General features: G+C 52.2%; 1 protein-coding gene across 1 annotated transcript in view; it reads right to left on the bottom strand.

The window, feature by feature from the left end:
* Positions 1 to 808: 808 nt before the first annotated feature.
* Arid3b (AT-rich interaction domain 3B) overlaps positions 809 to 22,881 on the bottom strand; it is a 44,495-nt gene continuing 22,422 nt past the window's right edge. The window contains 7 exon segments of the mRNA XM_042668894.1: positions 809 to 2,972; positions 3,790 to 3,888; positions 5,198 to 5,452; positions 5,555 to 5,829; positions 6,795 to 6,978; positions 21,159 to 21,231; positions 21,452 to 21,523. Of these exon segments, the coding sequence (XP_042524828.1) occupies positions 2,809 to 2,972; positions 3,790 to 3,888; positions 5,198 to 5,452; positions 5,555 to 5,829; positions 6,795 to 6,978; positions 21,159 to 21,231; positions 21,452 to 21,523 (1,122 nt within the window). The 3' untranslated portion in view covers positions 809 to 2,808.

Genomic DNA, 22,881 nt, shown 5'->3' with positions numbered 1-22,881 from the left:
CTGTGGCTCAAGATGGTCCAATGTCCCTCATCTGGGGGGGGGGGGGTGTCTCTGGCAGCTTACCTGCAGCCCATGCAGACAGGCCTCGGCCCCACGGCCCCACACGTGTCTTCAGGTTGTGCCACAGGAGTGGGCAGCATCCTGGGCCTGGTTTGGGCTCCACTGGTAACATCTGGCGGTCTACAGCCAACACAGCCCCTGGTTCCAAGCTGCCCTTGTGGGAAACTGACCTGGTTCAAACATGTTCTCTAATGCACAGATGGCACCCAAGTCCCTTGGCTTAGGGTCCATCCTGGCCCCAGTGGCAACCCTACCCCACGTTACGGCTGGGCATAGCCACCCCCCCCTCCCCCAGCAGGCCCTTGATGCCAATGTGTCTCCATGTGGACCAATCCTGCTGCTGGCCAGGCTCTTCCTTCCCAGCTTCAGCTGGCTCTCTCAGCTTTGTCATCACCTCTGAGGAGAGTTCCAGGCTCCCAAGTAAGCTGCTCAGCTTCTACCTGCCCACAGGTCAACTGCTATGTGGAGTCCCAGCTACCTCGTATCTAAGATGCTGGGTCTGCATCTGGAAGCCATGTCTTTTCCACTCTTGTCTGCCCCAGTGGGAGCTAGGCCTGGGCTTGCTAAGCCAGGGGGGCACTCTCTTGGTCCCTGGCCTGCCCGATGTGGCGGTGACCCCATGAAGAAGAGTCAGCCTGGTGACCAGGCAATGCCAGAGGACCCTGTCCACACAGAAGATAGGAGGCGCTCTCGAGGTCCCCATCCGTTCTGGCCAGTGGAAGTCACTCAAAACACTCGAGAGGCCTGCTCATGTGAAGAGGTAGAGGTTTATTGGAATATAAACATTCGAGAACATGTAAGATAGAAAATCACAACATATACAGACACTTGCTGCAAGGGGATGTCTGAGGTATTTATTTATTCTCGGCCTAGGCTACCATGTGCTATCACATTTTTCCTGGTTAGAATACGAACAAGATGGGAAGGGAGAAAGGACCCCGCTGCCCTGCATGGCTACCCACCTCCTGGCCTCCAGGGGAGAACTTTGGGAAAGCCAGGGTTGGATGAACTCCTGCTGGCCTGGAGAGCAGCAAAGGGCAAGGTGGGCAAGGGAGAGGTGGGCAAGCGGCCCAGGGAAAGGAGGCGGGTTAGATGAGCACTCAGTATACCATCCCGTGTCCTCCGGGTGGGAAGAGACCATCCTTCCTGACATCTCCTGAGAAAGACACTGGGGGAATGGCTGAGACTCGGGCAGGCCTGGGGCTGTGTCCTGTGCTCCTTGCAACTTCCCTGCCCTTGCCTGCCCACGCCTGGTACGTAAGGCTTCCAGGCCCCAAAAGGTAATGGGCTGTGTGTGTGTGTGTGTGTGTGCGCGCGCGCGTGCGCGCGTGTGTGTGTGTGTGCGCGTGTGTGTACTTTCATGCCCTGGCAGAGATGGAGGCAGCAGCCAGCAGCTGCCCTGGCAGAGATGGAGCAGGGAGGAAGGAGGAGGCAGCTGGCAGATATGCTGCTCCCAGAGCTGAGGTATGTCTGTGCACAAGTTTTCCCTTTCCCTTTCTTGTCCCACCTGGAACTAAATGGGGCGGGCCAGGGTTTCGGCCACTGCAACCAGGAGTCACAGTACGGGGTGGTCTACAGAATGGTGTAGGCTGAGTCTGGTTAAGCATCACCATTTCTTGGCCACACAGGCGAGTTGGGCCAACATTTCATCCTGGGCAGTGTGGTCTCTGGCAGGTGCAGGCCCTCCAGTGTCCTGAGGTGGGAGTGCCGGGGAGGGGAGCTACCTGCCCACCCTAGCAGTGGGGTTAGGGGTGGCAGGAGCCACCAGCAAGCTGGGGCCTCTCCATAATCCCTCCCACCACATCGATCCCTGAGTGGCCCGGCCCGCTGGCCGGGGCGTGGCAGGCTGGCTGTCAACCCCACCCAGGGGGGCGAGCTGCTCTTAATTCTTTGGTGCTACAACAGCAATAATAACAATTTAAAAAATAAAAAAAAAACAAAAGTCAGCAAAAACACTTATAAAAAAGGTTTTCAGAGATGCAAATACTTCCTGAAGGATCATGCATCAGCAATTACAAATCTGAGGTATTTCAGTGAGCCTGACTTCGGCGGGGCTGGGGGCGGGAAAGCCCCGGGAGGTGGGGCCAGGGAGAAGCAGCTTTCTGGGGAGAGCTGGCTAACAAGGGTGAAGGGGGGACCTGAGGTGTGGGGGAGTCAGAACAGGACCCTGAACTGGAACCTGCCCGCGAGTGCTGATTCAAGACTTGGCTAGGAGGGACCCACACCCCAGAAATCAAACAGTAGGCGAGAAGGGCTGGGAGGGCACCATCCCACACTCAGCAGACAAGCCATGAAGGCAGGTGCCTGGCTCTTGGCAGCCCCACATGGTATTTTGAGTTGTGGGACTGGGCAGAGGCAGAGACCAATGGGCGTGGGGTCAGGAAGTGGCGTGGGGTCAGGACAGGAGGTGGAAGAGGGAAATAAATTAAGGAGGAAGGGAAATGAGAGGGCGTCCAGCCCTGCGTCAGCTTACAGATTGTCAATACACTGCCCTGGGGTGGGAGGTGGCCAGGGAACCCTCTTGGAAGCTGGACACCCAGACCCCGCCCAGTCCCCAGGGTGATCCCTGATTGGACAACGCTGCTCTGCCCCGCCCCTTCAGCCCCTCCCTGCCCCCAGAGTACAGCAGGACCTGAATGGAGCCTGGAGAAATCCAGACTCTCATGTGGCTCCATGAGATGAGGTAAATTCTGTGCATCAGCTTCCTCCACTCTAGGCAGAAGAGGAGTTGGTGCTGGGTGCTGCCCGTCAGAGGGACCAGCTGGTGGAGGGCTCTGCGCTGGGGGTGCCCCTGGATGAGGTAGGGCTTGGAGAGCAGTGGGAGCTGCTGCTGCTGCTGGCGCCGCTGCCCAGGCTCTGGGGAGCAGAGCCTGCGATGAGGTGCACCACAGGTTTCTGGGCAAACAGCACACCTGAGGGAACAGGTGCAGTTCGTTTCAACAAGCCTGGGTGCCTGACACTGACTCCAGTGCCAGGCGGGGCCCTGAACATCTTGTAGAATACTTGCATATGGACAGTAGGGGCTGTGAAGCCCTGGAAGTTGGAAGCCTAGGAGGAACACCATGAGCTCATAGGTCTCAGGATGCTCTGGGGGGAGAGAGGAGAGCAGGGGCCTGCGGGGGAGCTGCATCAGCTACAGCAAGGATGGGTAGGAGAGGAGCTCTGGGTGGGTGTGATGGGCGGCAAGCTCTCCACAATGTCCTCCAGCCTCCTGGGCTGGACAGGATTAAGGCAGGGGGGGCAGGTAACTGGCTCTCTCTGGCACTCTTTTCTTTCTGTGCTAGTCCTGGGACTTGAACTCAAAGTCTGGGTACTGTACCTTAGCTTTTTTGCCCAAAACTGGTACTCTACCATGTGAGCCACAGCTCCATTTTTAGCTCCCCCCACCCCACCCTGCTTAATTGGAGATAGAGTTTTATGGACTTGCCTCCCTGGCCTGGCTTTTTACCATGTCCTCAGATCTGTCTCCTGTAGCTAGGATTACAGGGTTGTGGGGAGCCTTAAACTCCTCACCTTCTCCATCACCCTCCCTTCTCCTGGGAAGAAGACAAGAAGATACAGAGACCAAGCCCTCTGACAGACTCAGGCCCACCTCCAAGTATCTTAAGCCACAACAGTCCCATAAGGCCCCAGGCCCAAGGATTGTGGCCTGCAAATGCAGCATGGGCAAGCCAATCTGGCATGGCTGCTTCCCCTCCCGTCCTCCCAGGAGCTCAGGGCCCCACCTACCTGCATAGGTGGTACCATCGATGTCCACGGACATGTTAATGCTCCCGATGCTGCTTGTGGTCAGGTTGAGTGCTGCAGCTGAGGCCTCAGCTCTGTCTTCTGCAGGGGACAGACAGAAAGCAGGCTGCTCAGGCCCCGTGCTGTTCTCCGGGCTGCTGCCGTGGCCACCTCGGATGGAGGCCTCACGTAGAAAGCATCTGCTCACCAGCTCCTGGGCACAGGGCCTGCCAGGAGGGCCTGTTTTGCCAACTTCCTGTTGCTGGCTTTCTCTGGAGGGCCAACTCTCTCCCCCAACTGCTCTCAGCATAGGGACAGCAGCTGGGGGAGCAGGCTGGCCAGGCTGGGCACCTGTCCTTCTGAGAGCCTACTATTAGGCCCAAGAAATTAAGCTGTGGCTCTGAGGACCTCCTCCTTCATGAAGAGGGGGTTGTCTGTAGCACTCAGCACCGCAGGGCCATCTGGGCAAATGGCACAGAGAATCTGGCCTGAATCACCCCAGATTCTGCCCTGGGTGACACACCAGGGCACCTGGCCTTGAGCGGGGCAAGCTCCTGCTCTCCCTGTATCTCCTTCAGGAAACAGTGGGCAGGGAGGGGCTGTGCGGGCATCTGTCACTCACCTCACACCTGCCTCCCCTTCTAGGGCAGGATCCCCAGTACCAAAAAAGAGGAAGAAGAAAAAAGAACGGCACTGAAAAGCTGTATAAGGAGAGAAGAGGAGGAAGAGGAGGGAAATGGAATGTGTGGTATAGAGAATGAGGGAAAAGGAAAATCTGGCAATTACATTGGCAACCTTGTATTTCCTACTTTAGTGTGTGTGTGTGTGTGTGTGTGTGTGTGTTGGTACTGGGGCTTGAACTCAGGGCCTGGGCACTATCATTTATCTTTCTCACTCAAGGATAGTGCCCTACCACTTGAGCTGCCTCTCCATTTCTGGCTTTTTGCTGGCCAACTGGAGATAAGTCTTACAGACTTTTACCCAGGCTGGCACTGGACTTCGATCCTCAGATCTCAGCCTCCTGAGTAGTCAGGATGACAGGCGTGAGCAGCCCCCAGCATCTAGCCTATTTCCTACTTCTTATTGCTGAGAGCAGCCGGCAGCCCTGCCACTTCCCTGCCCTGGCCGAGCCCCCAGCATGACAAGGCTGTCACATCTTCCTCCCAAACATGGAGCTGGGGTAAGGTGTAGCAAGCCCTGCCCTGTAATTTGGACAGATCAAAGGCGGGTGGAGGGAGGGTCACTGAAGCTGCCCGGGCCCCTTCTCTAACAGCTGCTTTTCCTTTCAGCCAGGGAACAAAGCTCTGCCTGAGGCAGCTCCTGGCCCCTTAGAAGTCCTCCAGGTGGTATGCTGCCATGGCCACCCCTTTGAGGCCAGGAGAGGAGTGTGGAGCCCCGAGCTGGTGCTCACCCCTGCCGTTGATCCTGACTTTCATGGGGAGCTGCCTGGCCATGCTTAGGAAGTTGCGCTGGAAGGCCTGCTGGACCAGCCGCTGCTCCTCTTCCGACAGCCTGGATGCCTTCTTCTCAGCGGGCTCCCCCGACTCGAGCCGCTCCCGCAGCTGCTCCAGCGTGGCAGTGCGGGTGCCAGCCTGCTGTCCTGCCATGCTCACAGGCACAGCCAGGCGATTTGGCACGGGTACTGTGGTCACTGGGACTCCGTCGCCTGTGAAGGATGAGCTAGACCAGTCCCCAGACACAGTCGACCCGAAACCCCATCTCAGCTCAGACCCTGGCAAACTGGTCTCCCTCCCAGCCCCCCACGCACCTTTCCTGAGAGTGGTGGCTGGGGACATCCGAGGGCTACTGGCACTGGTGCCACTGCTGGAGCCAAGCCCCAGGAGGGGGAAACGGATCTTGGGTGGTGAGAGAAGGGCAGGGGTGCTGGGGGCAGCAGTGGCGGTGGTGGAGTAGCCAAAGAGGGAGGAGCTATAGCTGGGCCGCCGGCCCTCCCGCCGGTTGCCGTCGATGGCTGCCTGGAGCTCGGCTGGGGAGCTCAGGGCTTTCTTCTCACATTCGTAGGCATACAGGTACTTCATGTACCTGCAGGGGAAGAAGGCAGGAGAAACATCTCCAACACAGCACCACATGGACATAAGACGGGGCTCACCAAGGAGCTGGGGTCGGGAGGTTGGGGCGGGGGGGGGAGGTTGGTGCCCTTGACTGGGGGCCTCAGGGCCCCAGGTCCCTCTGCCACCTCTACATACTGCTCCAAAGGGCAGTGTGGCTCACATAGGGAGCTAAGTAACATCTTAGCTAACGGTTAGAGGACCCATGTCCTGTAGCTCCTCGATCTGGTCGCTGGGCCAGGCTGCTCAGATAGGAAAGCTTCTCATCAGGCACCAGGCGAAGCCCCTGCCCTGTGCAAGTCTGACACCTGTTCCAGGACAGTTTCTCCCCCTGTAAGAACCTTGCCATCCATCTCAGCTCAGCCCCGGGCTTCTGCAGGGCAGCCCCAGCAGATAAAAACCTTGATCTTTTCAACAAGACCACACAGCATGTTACCTGATATGTCAGCTGCTCACTCCCCTGTTCTTCATGAACAACTTTCTAGAACATTCCAAAAGAACAAGCCCCTCTGGCCTGTGCGCTCTAGTGCCACACTTGCCTTTACTATTTCTATACCTTCCTCCAGACCGACTCAAATGGTGGTTAAGACAAGGCAGCCATCTGATGGAGCTGGGTGTCAGTTGCCTGGCAAGGCTGGTGCTCTGCCACTTGTGCCACAGCTACACTTCTGGATTTTTGCTGGTTAACTGGAAACTCACAGACTTTTTGGCCCAGGCTGGCTTTGAACTTTGATTCTCAGATATCAGCCTCCTGAGTAGCCAGGATTACAGGTGTGAGCTACCAGTGCCTGACTAGAAACTAGAAAATGGGGATGCAGGATGTGTCTCTTTGCCAGGACTGAGTGAGGCCTAAGTGAAACAAGCACCCGGGGGAGCCGAAGGCCTCCTCTTCATGGGCCCTGTGTTTCCACATCCTGGTCCAACACCCAGCGTACTCACTGGGTCCTGAGGGTAAAGGCGGCACTGGTGATGGAGGTGGGCAGGCTCAGGCCCTTGGTGATCTCCCTCCAGATCTTCTTGTTGATGACCTCCACCAGGCCCCCCTTCTCTGTTACCAGCTTATAGAGTGTGTACAGGTCCAGGATCTGCTTGGCCATGATGGGGATCCGGTTGATGGGGGTCCCTGTAGTAGTCCAACGAGAGACAGAGGGCCGTGTCATCAACAGTCTGAGAGAGAAGGCATCACACATGCTCACTTTTTAAAATTTTCACTTTCGCTGTGCATTGTCCCTGAGCTTTTTCACTCAAGGCTGGTGCTCTACCACTTGAGCCACAGTTACACTCACAGCTTTTTGATGGCTAACTAGAGATAAGACTCTCCTTTCCAGGGCTGGGAAGGTGGCTCAGTGGTAGAGTGCTTGCCTTGCATGCATGAGGCCCTGGGTTCAATTCTTCAGCACTACATAAGCAGAAAAAGCCGGAAGTGGCGCTGTGGCTCAAGTGGTAGAGCACTAGCTTTGAGCTGAAGAGCTGAGGGACAGCGCCCAGGTCCAGAGTTCAGGTCCCACGACCGACCAAAAAAAAAAAAAAAAAATAGACTTTAGCTTCCCAAACTGTCTGTGAACGTGATTGTCAGATCTCAGTCTCACGAGTAAGTGGGGTTACAGTTAAACCACTCGTGCCCAGCTACCTTTAGTTAAGTCAGGAATAGTGCTCATGGATCTACCTCGCGTTATTTGACTCGAACTCCTCAAACCTGAATGCTACCAGACTGTCTTCCAGTTCTTTCTTTTTTTTTGGTCAGTTGTGGGGCTTGAACTCTGGGCCTGGGAGCTGTCCCCCAGCTCTTCAGCTCAAGGCAAGTATTCTATCACTTGAGTTATAGTGCCACTTCCAGTTTTCTGATGGTTTATTGGAGATCAGAGTTGCATGGACTTTCCTGCCCAGGCTGTCTTTGAATGATCCTCAGATCTCAGCCTCCTGAGTAGCTAGGATTATAAGCATGAGCCAATAGCATCCAGCTACCAGTTCTTTTCTTTGGGATGACCAAGGCCCAATTTCTAGAAACTCTCTGGATCTGCTTACTATCCACAAATAGAAGCGGGGCTTGGCCCAGACCAACTTAAGGTGTGTGTAATCTTTCCTTCCTTTTTCTGTTGTTCATGGGGCTTGAACTCAGGGCCTGGGCATTGTCCCTGAGCTTTTTTGTTCAAGCCTATGGCTCTACCACTTTTCTTTTTTTTTTTGGTCGGTAGTGGGGCTTGAACTCTGGGCCTGGGCACTGTCCTTCAGTTCAAGGCAAGCACTCTACCACTTGAGCCACAGCGCCACTTCTGGTTTTCTGGTGGTTCATTGGAGAGAAGAGTCTCAAGACTTTTCTGCACAGGCTAGCTTTGAACCACGATCTTCAGATCTCAGCCTCATGAGTAGTTACAGGTGTGAGCCACCAGTGCCCAGCTTTGGCTCTACTGCTTTGGGCCATAGCTCCACTTCTGGTTTTCTAATGGTTAACAGGAGATAGGAGTCTCACAGACTTTCCTGCCCAGGCTAGTTTTGAACCATGATCCTTAGATCTCAGCCTCCTGAGTAGCTAGGATGACAGGTGTGAACCACCAGCCCCAGCTGTGATTTGGGTTTTGAGAGCAGTATAATTCCACATTACTTCACTATGAACTGGCAACCTGAGTGCTCCTTCACTTACAGCCTGCTTTCTGCAGTATGGAGATAGGGCTTTTTGCTCTCCCTCCCCTGTGCCTTGCCATGTCAAAGGCGCTGCTGGACACACAGGTCTCCAGGGGAATGAAAAGCCACTCAACAATTCTCTCCCCACTAATCGTTTGCCCCTCCCCCTGCACTGGCCTCTAAAAGAGGGAGGGTCAGAGCAGCTTCCGCCCCTCAGCCCCAGGGGAAGTGAGAGGAGCCAGAGACTTGATTAGGAAACCTGGCACCGGGCAGGAAGGGCTACTAATGAGCACCAGGGGACGGCAGGGAGGGCGGGCAGGGCTCGTCAGGAGGCGTGATGGATGACTGTCATTTGGCAGCCTCGGGATTAATGATCTGGAGGTCAGAGGGGAGAATTCCGCTGGGAAGGGTCACCGTCCGGGGCAGGGCTGAAGACTTGTTGCCTTTTAATGGAAACTCCTACTGTACGCAGGCTGCCCATTTGATCCTCTCCTCCCTCCTCCCTGCCCCGCCCCCACCTCACTAGGGCTCTGGCTCTCTAAGCTGCCTGATGGGTTTAGGCCAGCTTGAGCTCTTGTTTCCGATTCTCTCCTAAAGTGATGCCAGTGTTCTCAGCTCAACATCAGCCTTGCTGGCTCTTTTTGTTGTTGGCTTTTTTTGGGGGGGGGGGGAAGGGGGGTCGGTCATGGGGCTTGAACTCTGGGCCTGGATGTTGTCCCTCAGCTCTTCAGCTCAAGGCTAGTGCTCTACCACTTGAACCACTGTGCCACTTCCAGTTTTCTGAGTGGTTTTATTGGAAATAAGAGCCTCACAGACTTTTGTGCCTGGGCTGGCTTTGAACCATGATCCTCAGATCTCAGCCTCCTGAGTACCTAGGATTACAGGCGTGAGCCACCGAGCCCGGCTTGTTGTTGGCTTTTTTTGAGACAGGGTCTTGCTATGTATCCCAGGCTGGCCTCAAATGTGCACCCCTTCCGCCTCATCTTCCCATGATGGGCCTTCACAGGTGAGCTCACCAACTTTTCAGGGTGACTCAAGTCAAAGAATGGTGCAAAGCACTCCCCACATTTCTAAGAAGGCAGCAATGTGACACGGCGAGGCCAAGGCCTCTTTTCTAAGAGGGGTCCTGCAGACTTCAAAGACCCCTACCCCTGTCTTGACCAGCTGCTGTCTGGAGGGTCAGGATACAAAGGCCATCCAGTTTGACTTAAAAAATCCATCTTAGGCCGGGCGCTGGTGGCTCATGCCTGTAATCCTAGCTACTCAGGAGGCTGAGATCTGAGGATCGCGGTTCAAAGCCAGCCCGGGCAGGAGAGACCATGAGACTCCTATCTCCAATAAACCACCAGAAAACCGGAAGTGGCGCTGTGGCTCAAGTGGTAGAGCACTCGCCTTGAGCTGAATAGCTGAGGGACAGCGCCCAGGCCCAGAGTTCAAGCCCCATGACCGACCAAAAAAAAAAAAAAAAATCCATCTTAGCTACTCAGGAGGCTGAGATCTGAGGATCATAGTTCAAAGCCAGTCCAGGCAGGAAAGTCTGTGAGACTCTTCTCTCCAACAAACCACTAGAAAACCGGAAGTAGCACTGTGGCTCAAGTGGTAGAGCACTTGCCTTGAGCTGAAGAGTCCAGGGACAGCGCCCAAGCACAGAGTTCAAGCCATGAGACAGACCAAAAAAAAAAAAAAAAAAATCCGAAAGTAAACTGGGTGCTGGTGGCTCACTCCTATAATCCTAGCTGCTCAGGAGAGGCTGAGATCCAATGGGCTGCAGTTAAGAGGCCAGCTCAGGAAGAAAAATTCACTAGCCTCCATTTCCAAAACTACCAGCAATTAACAGGGCTGGAAAAATAGCTCAAGTAGTAAGAGTACTATACTAGCTAGTAAGCAAGTCCCAAGCAAGGGTGAAGCTCTGAGTTCAAATCCCAGTACCAAGAAAGAAGTCCTAAAATAAGCTGTTGGTTGTGGTGAATGTCTGTAACCTTAGCACCTGGGGAGCTCAGGCAGAAAGGCCTTGAGCTCAAGGAAATGAACCCCCCAAATTCCTATGTAAATTATCAGAGCTTACATTTGGGTCAGTGTCTTCCTGTGGTGTGTGGACAGCGGCCCTTGCTCCCTGGCAGGACACGGTAACGTGATGTTTGTCCGTCTCAGTGCAAACACGCATGGCGAGGCCATACCTGCCAGGCACCACCTGAAGAATCATGCTCTCCCTGGACAGCGTAATGTGCCACCTGTTCAGAATGTGCCCTTACTGCATCCCTAACTGGCTCCCTCTGCATGGCTCCCCGCTCATTTTTCCTACTGAGGCCACAGTTCTGGGAGGTGAGGCAGGAAGCTCAGAGTCAGCCCTGGCTCCTCCCTCCTCCTTCTCCCCTTTAAAGTTGAGGAGGCTCCCAGAGGTGCCTCACCTCTCACAGGCATCTTCCTCTGGGGCTTGCAGCCACCACCCAGGACCAGGCTCTCACGAGCTCCCCATTGGACTCCCATGGCAGCTTCTGTCCACACAGGTGACTTGCTCACACTGCAGTCCCTAAGCTTTCCTGCTCAGGCTGGCTTTGAACTGCAACCTTCCTTTTGGGTAGCTAGGATTGAGAAATGATCACTGTTTGGAGGCAAGTTGGATGAACAGGATGAAGGGACTGTCTTAACTGCGGGTGGTGTGTGGGCACAGCCATGACTGAGCCAACAGTGAGGATGCAGTTCTCCAGAGGGGAACTTCCCACGTCCCGCAGAGATGTGGCTTAGGTCAGAGGCTACACTGTCAAGCTGGGTGCTGGTGGCTCACTCCTGTCATCTTAGCTACTCAGGAGGCTGACAGCTGAGGATTTCAGTTTGAAGCTAGCCCAGGCAAGAAAGTCCATGAGACTCCTATCTCCAATCAACCACCAGAAAGCCAGAAGTGGAGCTGATAGAATACCAGCCTCGAGTGAAAGAGCTAAGGGACAGTGCCTAAACTTTGAATTCAAGCCCCATTAAAGGCACACAGGTGTGCAGAGGCAATACTGCCACAGATGCAGGAATTTCTGGATAGCCACACAGAGTGAACCTATAATAGATCAGGGCTGCCTAGAGTAGGGATGGACCTGGGAGATAAGCGGTCTGGGACTCTGCCTCCCCATCTGTGAAATCATAATTTGCACGACTCAACTTTCAGTTCAAGTGACCTATGAAACCGTGTAAGTTAAAAAAAAAAAAGAATACATATAACTGTCATTATTACCAAAGGGAGCTAGTCAGGTGCTGGCAGCTCATGCCTGTCATCCTAATTACTCAGGAGGTTGGGATCTGAGGACTGTGGTTCAAACTAGCCTGGCCAGGAATGTCTAGGAGACTCTTACCTCCTTGAGCAAAAAGAAGCTCCGAGGAGGCAGGCCCTGAGTTTAAGCCCCAGAACCAGCACCAAAATAAATAAAAAGGTGACTTGGTTTTAGAAAGCTGCCTGAATGAGGGAGTACTGTTGCCAAGCAGCGCTGGATGAGCTGGAGTTTCTCCCACGGGGGCTGCACAGACCTCTGAAGGGTCTGAAGTGCATGGAGTTCAAGTCCACAGTGGCTTCCTTACCAGCCTTTTGAAGAAAGGCTGTAACAAGGCCTTCCTGTTTCCTCCTGACAAGGACAACCCTGTGTCTCAGTGCAAAAGCAACCTGCAGAGCAGAAGCAAATGCCCCACCAAGACAGCTCTCAGTGGGGCACTGGTGCTGGCCAACAGGCAGTGGATCTCCACCCCAGCATGGCGGGTGTGTGTGCAGGAGCCCCAATGAGGAAGCCTGCAGACTGTCCGTCACTGCGATCAAAGCCTGAGCCAGGACTGAGGGTAATTAATCACGCTCTTTGACAGGGATCCAGGGCCTTATCTGCACCCCAAGAAATGCCACTGGTCTCCAGTTCCCTCCTCAATAAAGGAGACTGACAGTTGCAACAAAGAGGCCCCTTATCAGATTCCAGCCAGGGAGCCTGCAGCAGTCCAGGGACGGATGTAAAAAGCTTTTATGAGCACCAGGGAGGAACCCCATGAAGCCTGCAGACTCCTGGGCTTTAACCCTTGTTGGTGGGAATGCCACAGGGCACTGGCACTAGTGGTCCACAGCAGGTACGGCAAAACTAAAATCACTACACTCTGATGACACAGCAAGGACAAGAGAAGAAAGAGATGAGAGATGCCAGAGTGCTGAAGGGAAAGCTACTTCCCATGGCAGAGAACAGTCCATGGTCGTGAAGATGAGCAGCAATCAGGCCAAAGCTGGCAGTAATCCTGCCTACTGGCCAAGGGAGAGGACCCAGAGTCTAGGGCAGCCAGGAACCCTTTCGGCTTTTTTTCTGGCTTTGAAAAAGGTCATTAATCATTTCCATAGCCTACTGTCAAGACAGCCAACCAGGAACTTGGAAGCATTAAGCCTAGGTTGAACAGGCTTGCTGACTCCTTATACATTATTTCTCACCCTGCTCTGGTCCTGCTACCCAGGAACAAGAAGAGAAGTGACTGGCGAGGCCCCTGAGTTGTTTATGTAGAAAATGCGTCCTACTAGGAAGCTGGGTGTCAGTGTCCTGAGGTCTACAGCAGTTTGAACCGCCCTAGTCCACAGGCAGGGTGGAGACCAGGGCATACCAGAGCCACTGGGGTATCTCAGAGACCATCCCAGCTTGGTCATGGTCCTGCTCAGTCCATACCAATTCTCCTAGCCCACTGGTCCTGAAGGTGACCTTTATTCTGACATATATTCCTTCAAGTTTGTAGCTTTTTTTTTTTTTTTTGGTCAGTCATGGGGCTTGAACTCTGGACCTGGGTGCTGTCCCTCAGCTCTTCAGCTCAAGGTGCATGCTCTACCACTTGAGCCACAGTGCCACTTCCAGTTTTTTGGTGGTTTATTGGAGGTAAGAGTCTCAGACTTTCCTGCCCAGGCTGGCTTTGAACCTCGATCCTCAGATCTCAGCCTCCTTAGTAGCTAGGATGACTGGCATGAACCACCAGCGCCCGACTCTTTTTTTGCTAGCTTTTGCCTGAATTTGTCCCAGGTATGCCCAGCAGCAGTCTGTTCTTGTACTGCTCTACAGCACTGGGCCACAAATTTATTATTCCATACACACTCCTTATGACTACCCAGAAAGGCTAGTTTTAAATTACTTTTTTGTATGCTGGTATTAGGGGGTTTGAGCTCAGGGCTTGGGTGCTGTCCTTTTGCTCAAGGCCAGAACTCAACCACGTGAGCTACACACCTTCAGGACCCCCCCCCCCCCCCCCCCCCCGGTTAACTGGAGTTAAGTGTTTCACAAACTTTTCTGCACTGGTTGGCCTTGAACTTCAATCCTCCGATTTCAGCCTCCTGAGTAGGATTACAGGCACAAACCCACAGGTGGCCTCCTGTAGTCATCGTGGCCTGACCACACCCACTGCCCTCTGCAGAAAAGGGAGGGCAGCCCGTGAGAAGGCACGGAGAGCACCTGTGGCCTGGGCATGCCTGCGTAACTGTCTCAACTTCTGCTTGTCACCCCTGCCACTGGACTCGGGGCCAGTGTCCCAAACCCATTCTGACTCTTCCTTAGCTTAGCCCTCGAGGAATTTACTATATACTGGCTCGTACTGGGATGAAAGAGGCAAAATATGGGGTCAGAGGCATGGTTCAGTTGGTAGAATGCTAGCTGATGAGAGAAATCATAAGGTACAGAGTTCGAGTCCCAGTCTAGGAAGGAGGAAAGGAAGGAAGGGAGGGAGGGAGGGAGGGAGGGAGGGAAGAAAAGAAAAGCGAGGTAACTCTTAAATCACTCAATTTTCCCACATGCTAGAGAAACAAACAATATTTTGAAGGGAAGAAGCTGAACTGAAAGTGGGCCTCTCAAATTAATTGTATCTTTCAAAAACCCATCTCCCTTCCCAATGGATAACTGTGGATAATTGGATACATATAGGGCATTAAATGGGTACCAAAGATGGAAGGAAGAACAACATTAGAAGTAGCTGATGGGCCGGGCGCCGGTGGCTCACGCCTGTAATCCTAGCTACTCAGGAGGCTGAGATCTGAGGATCGCGGTCCAGAGCCAGCCCGGGCAGGAGAGACCGTGAGACTCCTATCTCCAATAAACCACCAGAAAACCGGAAGTGGCGCTGTGGCTCAAGTGGTAGAGCGCTCGCCTTGAGCTGAAGAGCTGAAGGACAGCGCCCAGGCCCAGAGTTCAAGCCCCACCACCGGACCAAAAAAAAAAAAAAGAAGTAGCTGATGGGTCAGGATCTGCTTCAGACCAAGAGCTAATCCTTGATCTTAAAAATCTAAATTTTAAACCTGGTATTGGCGGCCTAAGCCTGTATTCCTAGCTGCTCAGGAGGCTGAGATCTGAGGATCAAGGTCTGAAGGCAGCCCAGGTAAGAAAGTGGAGCTGTGGCTCAAATAGTAGAGCCCTAGTCTTGGGCTCTAGTACCTACCCAGGCCTTTAGTTCAAGCCCCAGGACTAACACACACACAGGCACGCACGCACGCACGCACACACGCACGCACACACGCACAGGTGCAGATGGCTCACACCTGTAATCCTAGATAGTCAGGAGGCTGAGATCTGGTTCAAAGAAGCCAGCCTGGGCAGGGAAGTCTGTGAGACTCCTATCTCCAATTAAGCACCAAAAAAGTTTGAAGTAAAACCGGCTCAAGTGATAGAATGCTACCTTGAGCAAAAAGATCAGGAACAGTACCCAGGCCCTCAGTTCAAGCCCCAGGACCAATACACACACACTTTTCATTTTAGATTTTCACTTATGGATAAAGTTAGAAAATAAAGCCTCTAAATCTACTTTACCTGGCAAATACAACATATTTTATTGGATCAGGAAGGGATTCCAGGGCCCTGGGCTATTTACTGGAAGATTAAAAGAATATAGAAGAAACCTGCTCCCCCACTCCAAGAGGCAAGCAGTACCGTCCCAAACACTTCCTTGCCCGAGATGGACAGATAAGCACACAACAGAAGGAAAAACACTCAAAAGGCACTGTGAGGAGACCAAGCCCTTTTCCCACAGTAAATTCTTTGTATATACACATCAAAAACAGATCCAACAATCCACTGGGGAAATCCAAGGTCATGTGTAGCCTTGACCAGAACTGTGGGGGGTGGGGGTGGGGGTGGGAGGGAAGAACTACCATCCACATCTTGACAAAACTTGTCCTCAGTTCCTTAGTCCCAGGTGGGGGTAAAGGCAGGAAAACAGCCTTGCTGTGGAATTCTGAGTTTGTCCCCTTTGCCATCCTGCCTTGACAGGTGGCAGTCTCCTTGTCCCAGTAAGTTGTCGCATCTCCCTTCTCATGAAATAATCCTGATTCTGAGGGGAGGACTCCTCTTGCAGACAAGGTAGATCTACCCTGAGTTGATCAGTTAGATGCAGTTTAACCAGACCATCGTGGCTCAGAAGCTGCAGAAGGCAGTCTGGGAAGGTGGCTGAGTGGTAGAGTGCTTGCTGTGCATGCATGAGGTCCTGGGTTTGATTCCTCAGCACCACATAAGCAGAAAAAGCCAGAAGTGGCGCTGTAGCTCAAGTGGTAGAGCGTTAGCCTTAAGTTGAAGAGCTGAGGGACAGTGCCCAGGCCCAGAGTTCAGGCCCCACAACTGGCAAAAGAAGCTGCAGGAGGGGCAGGAAATGTTACGGGACGGGAGGGTCTTGTGCACTGCTCAAGAGGAAGTAAGGGAGCTTCACAGGGACTTCTCCAAGGCACAGAGCAGGGAGGGAGTCAGGAGACCCCTGTGCTAAGTCCAATCTCTGGTTTTAGGAAGTCCCTTAACCTCAGGGCTGACTCTTCATGGCCAGTGATAACCTTTGCTCTATCCTGTAAAGTGTATGGGTTAATGATAAAAATAACTACAAGTAGCTGATGGCTCATTGCCTGTCATCCCAACTACTCAGGTAGCTGAGAACAGAGGATCACATTTCGAAGCTAGCTAGGTAGCAAAGTCCAGGAGACTCTTTATCTCCAACCAACCAGCATAAAAGCTGGAAGTGGAGCTTTGGCTCAAGGGATAGAGTGGCAGCCTTGAGCAAAGAGGCCAAATGAGAGCACGAGGTTTCAAGCCCCAGTACTGGCAAGTGAAAAACAGCTACAAAGTCACCATCATCACTCTTCTGTATCAGGGAGATTCACTTTGTTTTCTCACCCAGGAAGGAAAAATGCCACTGTTTATATATATAGCCTTTGCTGATCAGACTTAAGAGAGCAGTCCCTCCCCTTTGGGCCCTGGAAAACTAAATGGAAAATTTAAGAAGGAATGAGGTCTTAGGAGCCACCCACAGTGCAGCATCAAAAGGTAAGCAGAGAGAGAAGGAAAACTGGGATCTACCAGTGCCCCCCATGGCTCTGGGGGAAATGAGACTCTGGGGCACCATGTGACTCCATGTGGCTTCAGTCAGAAGGAGGAAATTCATTATTCGGCAAAGTAAGAAAAGAAATATTTTCTTTTAGAGTCTTGGGGTATTTCCGCATGATTATTTTGATAGAGCGCTGGTAAAGAAGCATTTCTTCTGTTTCTTGCTCCTCTAGGGTGGTTTGCGTGAACAGGGCAATCAGGAGCATGCGAGAGAACACAAAAGCTTCCAAGTTGGCTCTAAGTGATGAGCCTTCTCTCTCTCTCTCCTGCTACTGGGGCTGGAACTGGGGGCCGGGCGCATTGTCCCTTAGCTTTTTCCATTTCCAGCTTTTTGGTAGTTAATTGGAGATAAAGAGTCCCAAGGACTTCCCTGCCCAGACTGGCTTTGAACCATGATCCTCAGATCTCAAGCATCCTGAGTAGTGAGGATACAGATACAGGCTTGAGCCACTGGTATACCCAGCTACCTTCTCTTTTTGTAGACAAGGAGAGTATAGTCATCAGAATGGGAGGATATGCTTGAGATTGTTGAGAGGGAGCTAGGAATGTGGCTTAGTGGTAGCGTGTTTGCCTAGCATGCCTGAAGCCCTGGGTTAGATTCCTCAGCACCACATAAATACAAAAAGCCGGAAGTGGTGCTGTGGCTCAAGTGATAGAGTGCTAGCTTTGAGCAAAAGAAGGTCAGGAACAGTGACTAGGCCTGAGTTCAAGCCCCTGGACTGGCAAAAAAGAAAAGACAGACTGTGGAGAAGGGCCTGTCTGCCTTCAGCTCAGAGCCCTGTCTAACACAAGCCTCTACACCCAGCCTACCGCAGCCTGAGCCCCAGGGCAGCAGGAGACGGGTAGAACGGGCATTGCCTCCACCCACTTCATTCTTCTCAGGCTTCCCTGCTGGTAGGCGGCACTGTGGGCTGGGCTAGGGTCACCCTGGAGGCCTGGAAAGCAGGGCAGAGGCTGAAAGGCCCATCTGTTCAATTCACCCAAATGTGTTAACAAGCCAGAGGCATGCACAAAGCAGCAGTTACTGCCTATGCCCGGCTCCACCACACAGCTGTTTTATCGCCTGCAGCTGCAGTCATCCCGGCAGCCTGCTGTGTGCTGCCTTCCTTGATCTCAGTGTCACAGCTGCCCTGCCTCGCCTCACTCACGGCCCAGGCCAGCATTACCAGGCCTTTCGAACTGAGAATCCCAATCTACTTCTGAGGTCTATGAGGCTTTTCCTTGGTCTCTGCTAACAAGATCTTCCACAAGCTGGGTGCTCATCTTACCAATGTGCTGGCTGAAACTCACACCTGTAATTCTGGCTACCCAGGAGGCTGAGATCTGAGGTTTGTAATCCCAAGCCAGCCTGGGCAGGAAAGTCCAGGAAATTCTTATCTCTGCCAAAAAGCCAGAAGTCAGAGTACTAGCCTTGAGTGAAAAGGCTAAGGGACAGTGCTTAGGCCCTGAGTTCAATGCCCTGTACTGGCACAAAAATAAGGGTCCAGACACTCTACTTTGGGAATGGCAAATCACACTTGTCTGAGGGCCCCTGGCCTCATCATTCTGTGAGGAGAGCACAGTCACATAATTAAAAGTATAATCTGCTCCCAGTTGGCCTGAACCACCACTCCAATTTAGACTAGCAGGTAAGAGTGTTCCAGGAAGGTGATCTCAGGCCTCGGACACACAGGGCCCAGCCCCAACTCCCCTAGCACTTAGTCCCATGTCCCAGTGAGGGAGCCAGAAGCCACCGCCTCTCTCCATACAAGCCCACTCTAAACTGAGGTAGAATGATTTGCATTTTTCTTTCCCCCTCAGGACAAAAGTTTGTTTCTTGTTCCCCTTTCTAACCCTCTCCCCAGACAGCATTTTGGCCCTCGGGGGCCGTTTACATTATGTATTTCTGAGCATCACTATTGACAATTAGTGGAGAAAGCCAAAGATACCACTAACATCCTTGCACAGGAGTGCAGCCGGAACAAAGGATCATCTAGTCCCAATGTTGACAGTGCTGAGAACTGGAAGCCTTGTAGGGGAGGACACAGCAGAGTATCTAGCAGACTGCTGACAGCAGGAAACCTTGTAGGGAAGGGCCGAGCAGAGTGCTAAGAGCAGGAAGCTTTGCAGTGGAGGAGGCGGCAGATGACCTCTCCCTCTCCTCGGCAATGCCAGCAAACAGTGAAATATCTGATTTGAGTGCTGTAAGTTGACTTAACCCAAGGGAGTCACTTATTGCTGCTCTGGGTTTACTCAGCACTATGCTACAAAGTCAGATGCTGGTGTTCACACCTATAAGCCTAGCTACTAAGGAGACGAGATCTGAGGATCATGGTGAGAAGCCAGTCCCTGCAGCAAAGTCCAAGAGACGCTGATCTCCAATTAACCAGCAAAACTCTGGAAGTGGAGGTGTGGCTCAAGTGGTAGAGCATGAGCCTTAAGCAGAAAAAGATAAAGTAGCGCCCAGGCACTGAGTTCAGGCCCCAGCACTGGTGTGGGTGTGGGAGCACACACTAGATGGCAACCTGGAAGCTCCAGGATTCTGGTCAGGATGCAACGAAGGCTCTCTGCTGCTGACTCCCAAGCCCAGGGTGGCTGTCTTTCAACAGAGCCACCGGTCTTTGAACTGGAGCAATGAGGCAGATGTACCCAAAGCTCAAAGCAGCTCGGCCTCCTTGCCTGGCAAACAGTGTCAGGAACACCAACCAGAGCACCTCCCTGCCTGGGGAGGTGCTAGCAGTGGGGGACCAAGCAGCTTTCCTCCAGGAGCTCCTGGTTCAGAGCAGGCGTGCAGTAGTAAACAATTACTGATCTTCACTGCTGGCCAGGCTGATCTAACTTCTACTTTCCTTTAAAACTCCTTCTGGGAAGGGAGGAAAACAATAAAGCAGAAAGTAAAGCAATGGAGCTCCACTGCTGATTAAAATCTATATTGCTATGGAAGTCCCTTTGAGAGGGATCAGCGCCTGAGTTTGCACCAGCTGGGCTGGTGAAGCTTGTAAATAATTAAAAGGTAATTGGAAGGGGAGACCAAGGTATTAAGTGGATTTCTCTCTCTCCGACAACCAGGGAGTTTCTCTGCTGCCAGTCACATTATCTTTCAGGATTCTATTCTTGTTTTCTTTTATACTAACACATGCAGCTCCAGATAGCCATTGGAGTAAACTAATTAGGGCCAGTTAAACTGTTTTGACAGGCTTGGAGGCTGGGAGGGATATAAGGGGGAACACAAGCTGGCAGTAATAGCCCCACCACCAAGAAGGCTTTGGAAGGTAAAGGGGTAGGGGGTAGGAGAAAAGGAAGGGGGAGAGGGCGGAGAAGACACTGCGGGGGGGTAGGGGTGGGTGAGAATATGTAGAGAGTGAGGGATCTCCAAATATTTAGCTGCCATATATAGCTGAGCCTGAAAGAAAGAGAACTTCATTCCCAGGTCTCTCAATCAAGTTATTGAAACTCAATTCCATATTGGGGAGAAAGCTGGGGGAACAGCTCTCTGTGTCATGGGGTAATGAAGGCGAAGCCATGTGGACTGGACCTTGTAGGGAGCCTGGGGACCTGGCCAAGCTTCCTGAGGGCTGACCCACTGCTAAGCGGTATCCAAGGCCACGGAGCTGAGCTGCTGGGCTCACTTTGGTCATGCTATGGTCTAGGATGGAGATGGCTATTGGGGGTCAAGTGGGGGAAAAGAGGAGAACTGGGAAGGTTCATGATAAAGCAGATGGCCAGTACCGTACACTTAAACTACAAGAATGTTCCAAACAAGTCAGTGAATGCAACAGTCAAAGAGCTAGTGGATAAGAAAACAAAGTTGGAGCTGGGCACTGGTGGCTCACATCTGTTATCCTAGCTACTCAGGAGGCTGAGAACTGAGGTTCATGGTTTGAAGCCATCCCTGGGCAGGGATTTGAGACTCTTTATCTCCAATTAGCTAGCAAAAAGTGAGAAGTGGACGACTTAAGTGTGAGTTAAGTGGTAGAGCACCAGCCTTGAGCACAAAACCTCAGGAATAGTGCCCAGGTCCTGAGTTTAAGCACCAGTACTCCCTTCTTTTCTATGGATTTCAGACTTTCCAAAACTACCTGAGGGCCTGTGTCCTGTCATTCGCAAAGCAGTTGTATGGCTAAGATTTAATAAGTGTATTCAAATTGAAGTGGCTCCACAGGCCAATTAATTTGAAGAGAGGCAAAAATAAGGCAAGACCAAATCTATGTTTTGCCTAGATTCTCTCTGCCCTCTTCAGTCTGGTGCTCGAGTATCTGGATAATCAGCAGTCATGCCATGGTGGACCAGGGTGGGTGGGGAGCTCATGCAGTAGGCACTCAAACACCCAGGGAACTGAACCATGAGGAAAGTGCACACTCACCCCTCTTCTGCATGAAGATGAAGAGGTCATCCAGGAACTCTTTCCTTTCAGGATCACTGTCCAGTTCATATAGCTGCAATCAAGACCCCAAGCAGGGATAAAAATAAAAACAACAACAAAACCACAGTGAACATTACATCTTGCAGCACAAAGGCTCAGACCAGAGATTGTACAACCATTCAAATAGTTATGAATGTGACTCACTGGCCACTCACGTCCTCTCCCTGGGTGCCAGACAGAACCCGCTGCACAAATGCTCCCCATCTTTACCCCACAAGATGCTCGTTACAGACCTTGGCAAAATCTCGTGAGATCTCTCTTCCCCGGCCTCCGTCAGCATCATCACTCCAGGCCAAACCACCATTCTGAAGGGAACAGAACACAATGCTGAGAGGGGCATGGGAAGAGAATGAGTAGAAGGCCAGGGCTCCACGTCGGGGGAGGCAATGACTTCAGCATTTGTGCTATACCTGGGCATCAGCTGACTACCTCTAATTCCAGAGACATTGCTGCTGTCAGTAATGTTTCCAAAACAACAGGGGGTCCTTTTGTTGAGGAAATGTAAGGATACCCCTCCTGCTTAATAACGCTGTGGTCATAGGACACCAAAACCCAGGGTTCTAAGACCCTCATGGTGCTGACTTTCCAAGAGCCATCACAAAATAAGAGCACTGTGCAACAGGTATGAAGATGCAAACCTGGTTCCCCATGTGACACTGAGTGAGGACAGAGGGGACAAGGATTCCAAAGCCATGGTCTGTCTCAGCCAAGCCTCAACCAGAAGCCCTAAGCTTCACGATGAACACTTCAGTGCTATAAGAGCTGCCACAGCCTGAGACTGTTTCTGGGGTACAGACTAGGGGCCCCTAAGCCAAGAGTTCATTTTCATCATAATATAATCCTAGATTTTATTTAATTGGTTAGGTCTAATTAAAACTGTCCAATGGACTAAGGTGAGGGCAAAAACAGGCCTATACTTCTGTTCTTTTTTATTTTGTGCCAGTCATAGAGCTTACAGTGAGGGCCTGGGTGCTGTTCCTTGGTTTGTTCACTTAAGGCTAGTGCTCTACCACTTGAGCTATACCTCCATTTCCTGATATTCTGGTTATTAATTTGAGGTAAGAATCTCACAGACTTTCTCAGACTACTGTGGCTTTGAACCATAATTCTCAGATCTTAGCCTCCTCAGTAGCTGGGATTATAGGCATGAGCCACCAGCACCCAACTGCAACATTATTCAGCTATGTTGGGGACCCACAGTTGGCTTCCATTACTCAAAGCGGGCTCTGAGAGGCAGGCCCTCCTCCTCACAGCACCAAGTCACAACAGCGAGGCAGGGCTGAGGGAGAAGTGATGTCCTGTCAATTGAAATAAAACAGCTCCACCAAATGTTTTCCCTGCTTATCTAGTACAAGGCGAGTGTGTAAGGAAGCGAGTGTGTAAGGAAGCACTCTGTTCTGTAAATGCCATCTGACAGTGCCTACACCAGGCTCTCCTTATGTCCTGTCTTATGGAACCATCAGCCCGGGGAAATAAACAACCAAGCAGGAGGAAGGGCGTGGGGTTTTGTTCAGTTCAACCCTACAATGTAATTATAGTCACCAGAAATCTAGTGTCATCTGGCAGCAAGTAGCACAATGAATAATCAAGATGAATGATGTCTGTCGGGTCAGCAAAACCAGACAGAGTTCCATTCTCCTGCCCTTCCCCCCAACAAAGACTG

This window comes from Dipodomys spectabilis, unplaced genomic scaffold, assembly GCF_019054845.1.
Source record: "Dipodomys spectabilis isolate Male_0828 unplaced genomic scaffold, ASM1905484v1 ptg000478l, whole genome shotgun sequence".
NCBI lineage: Eukaryota > Metazoa > Chordata > Mammalia > Rodentia > Heteromyidae > Dipodomys > Dipodomys spectabilis.
This window is presented reverse-complemented; position numbering and strand designations above follow the sequence as displayed.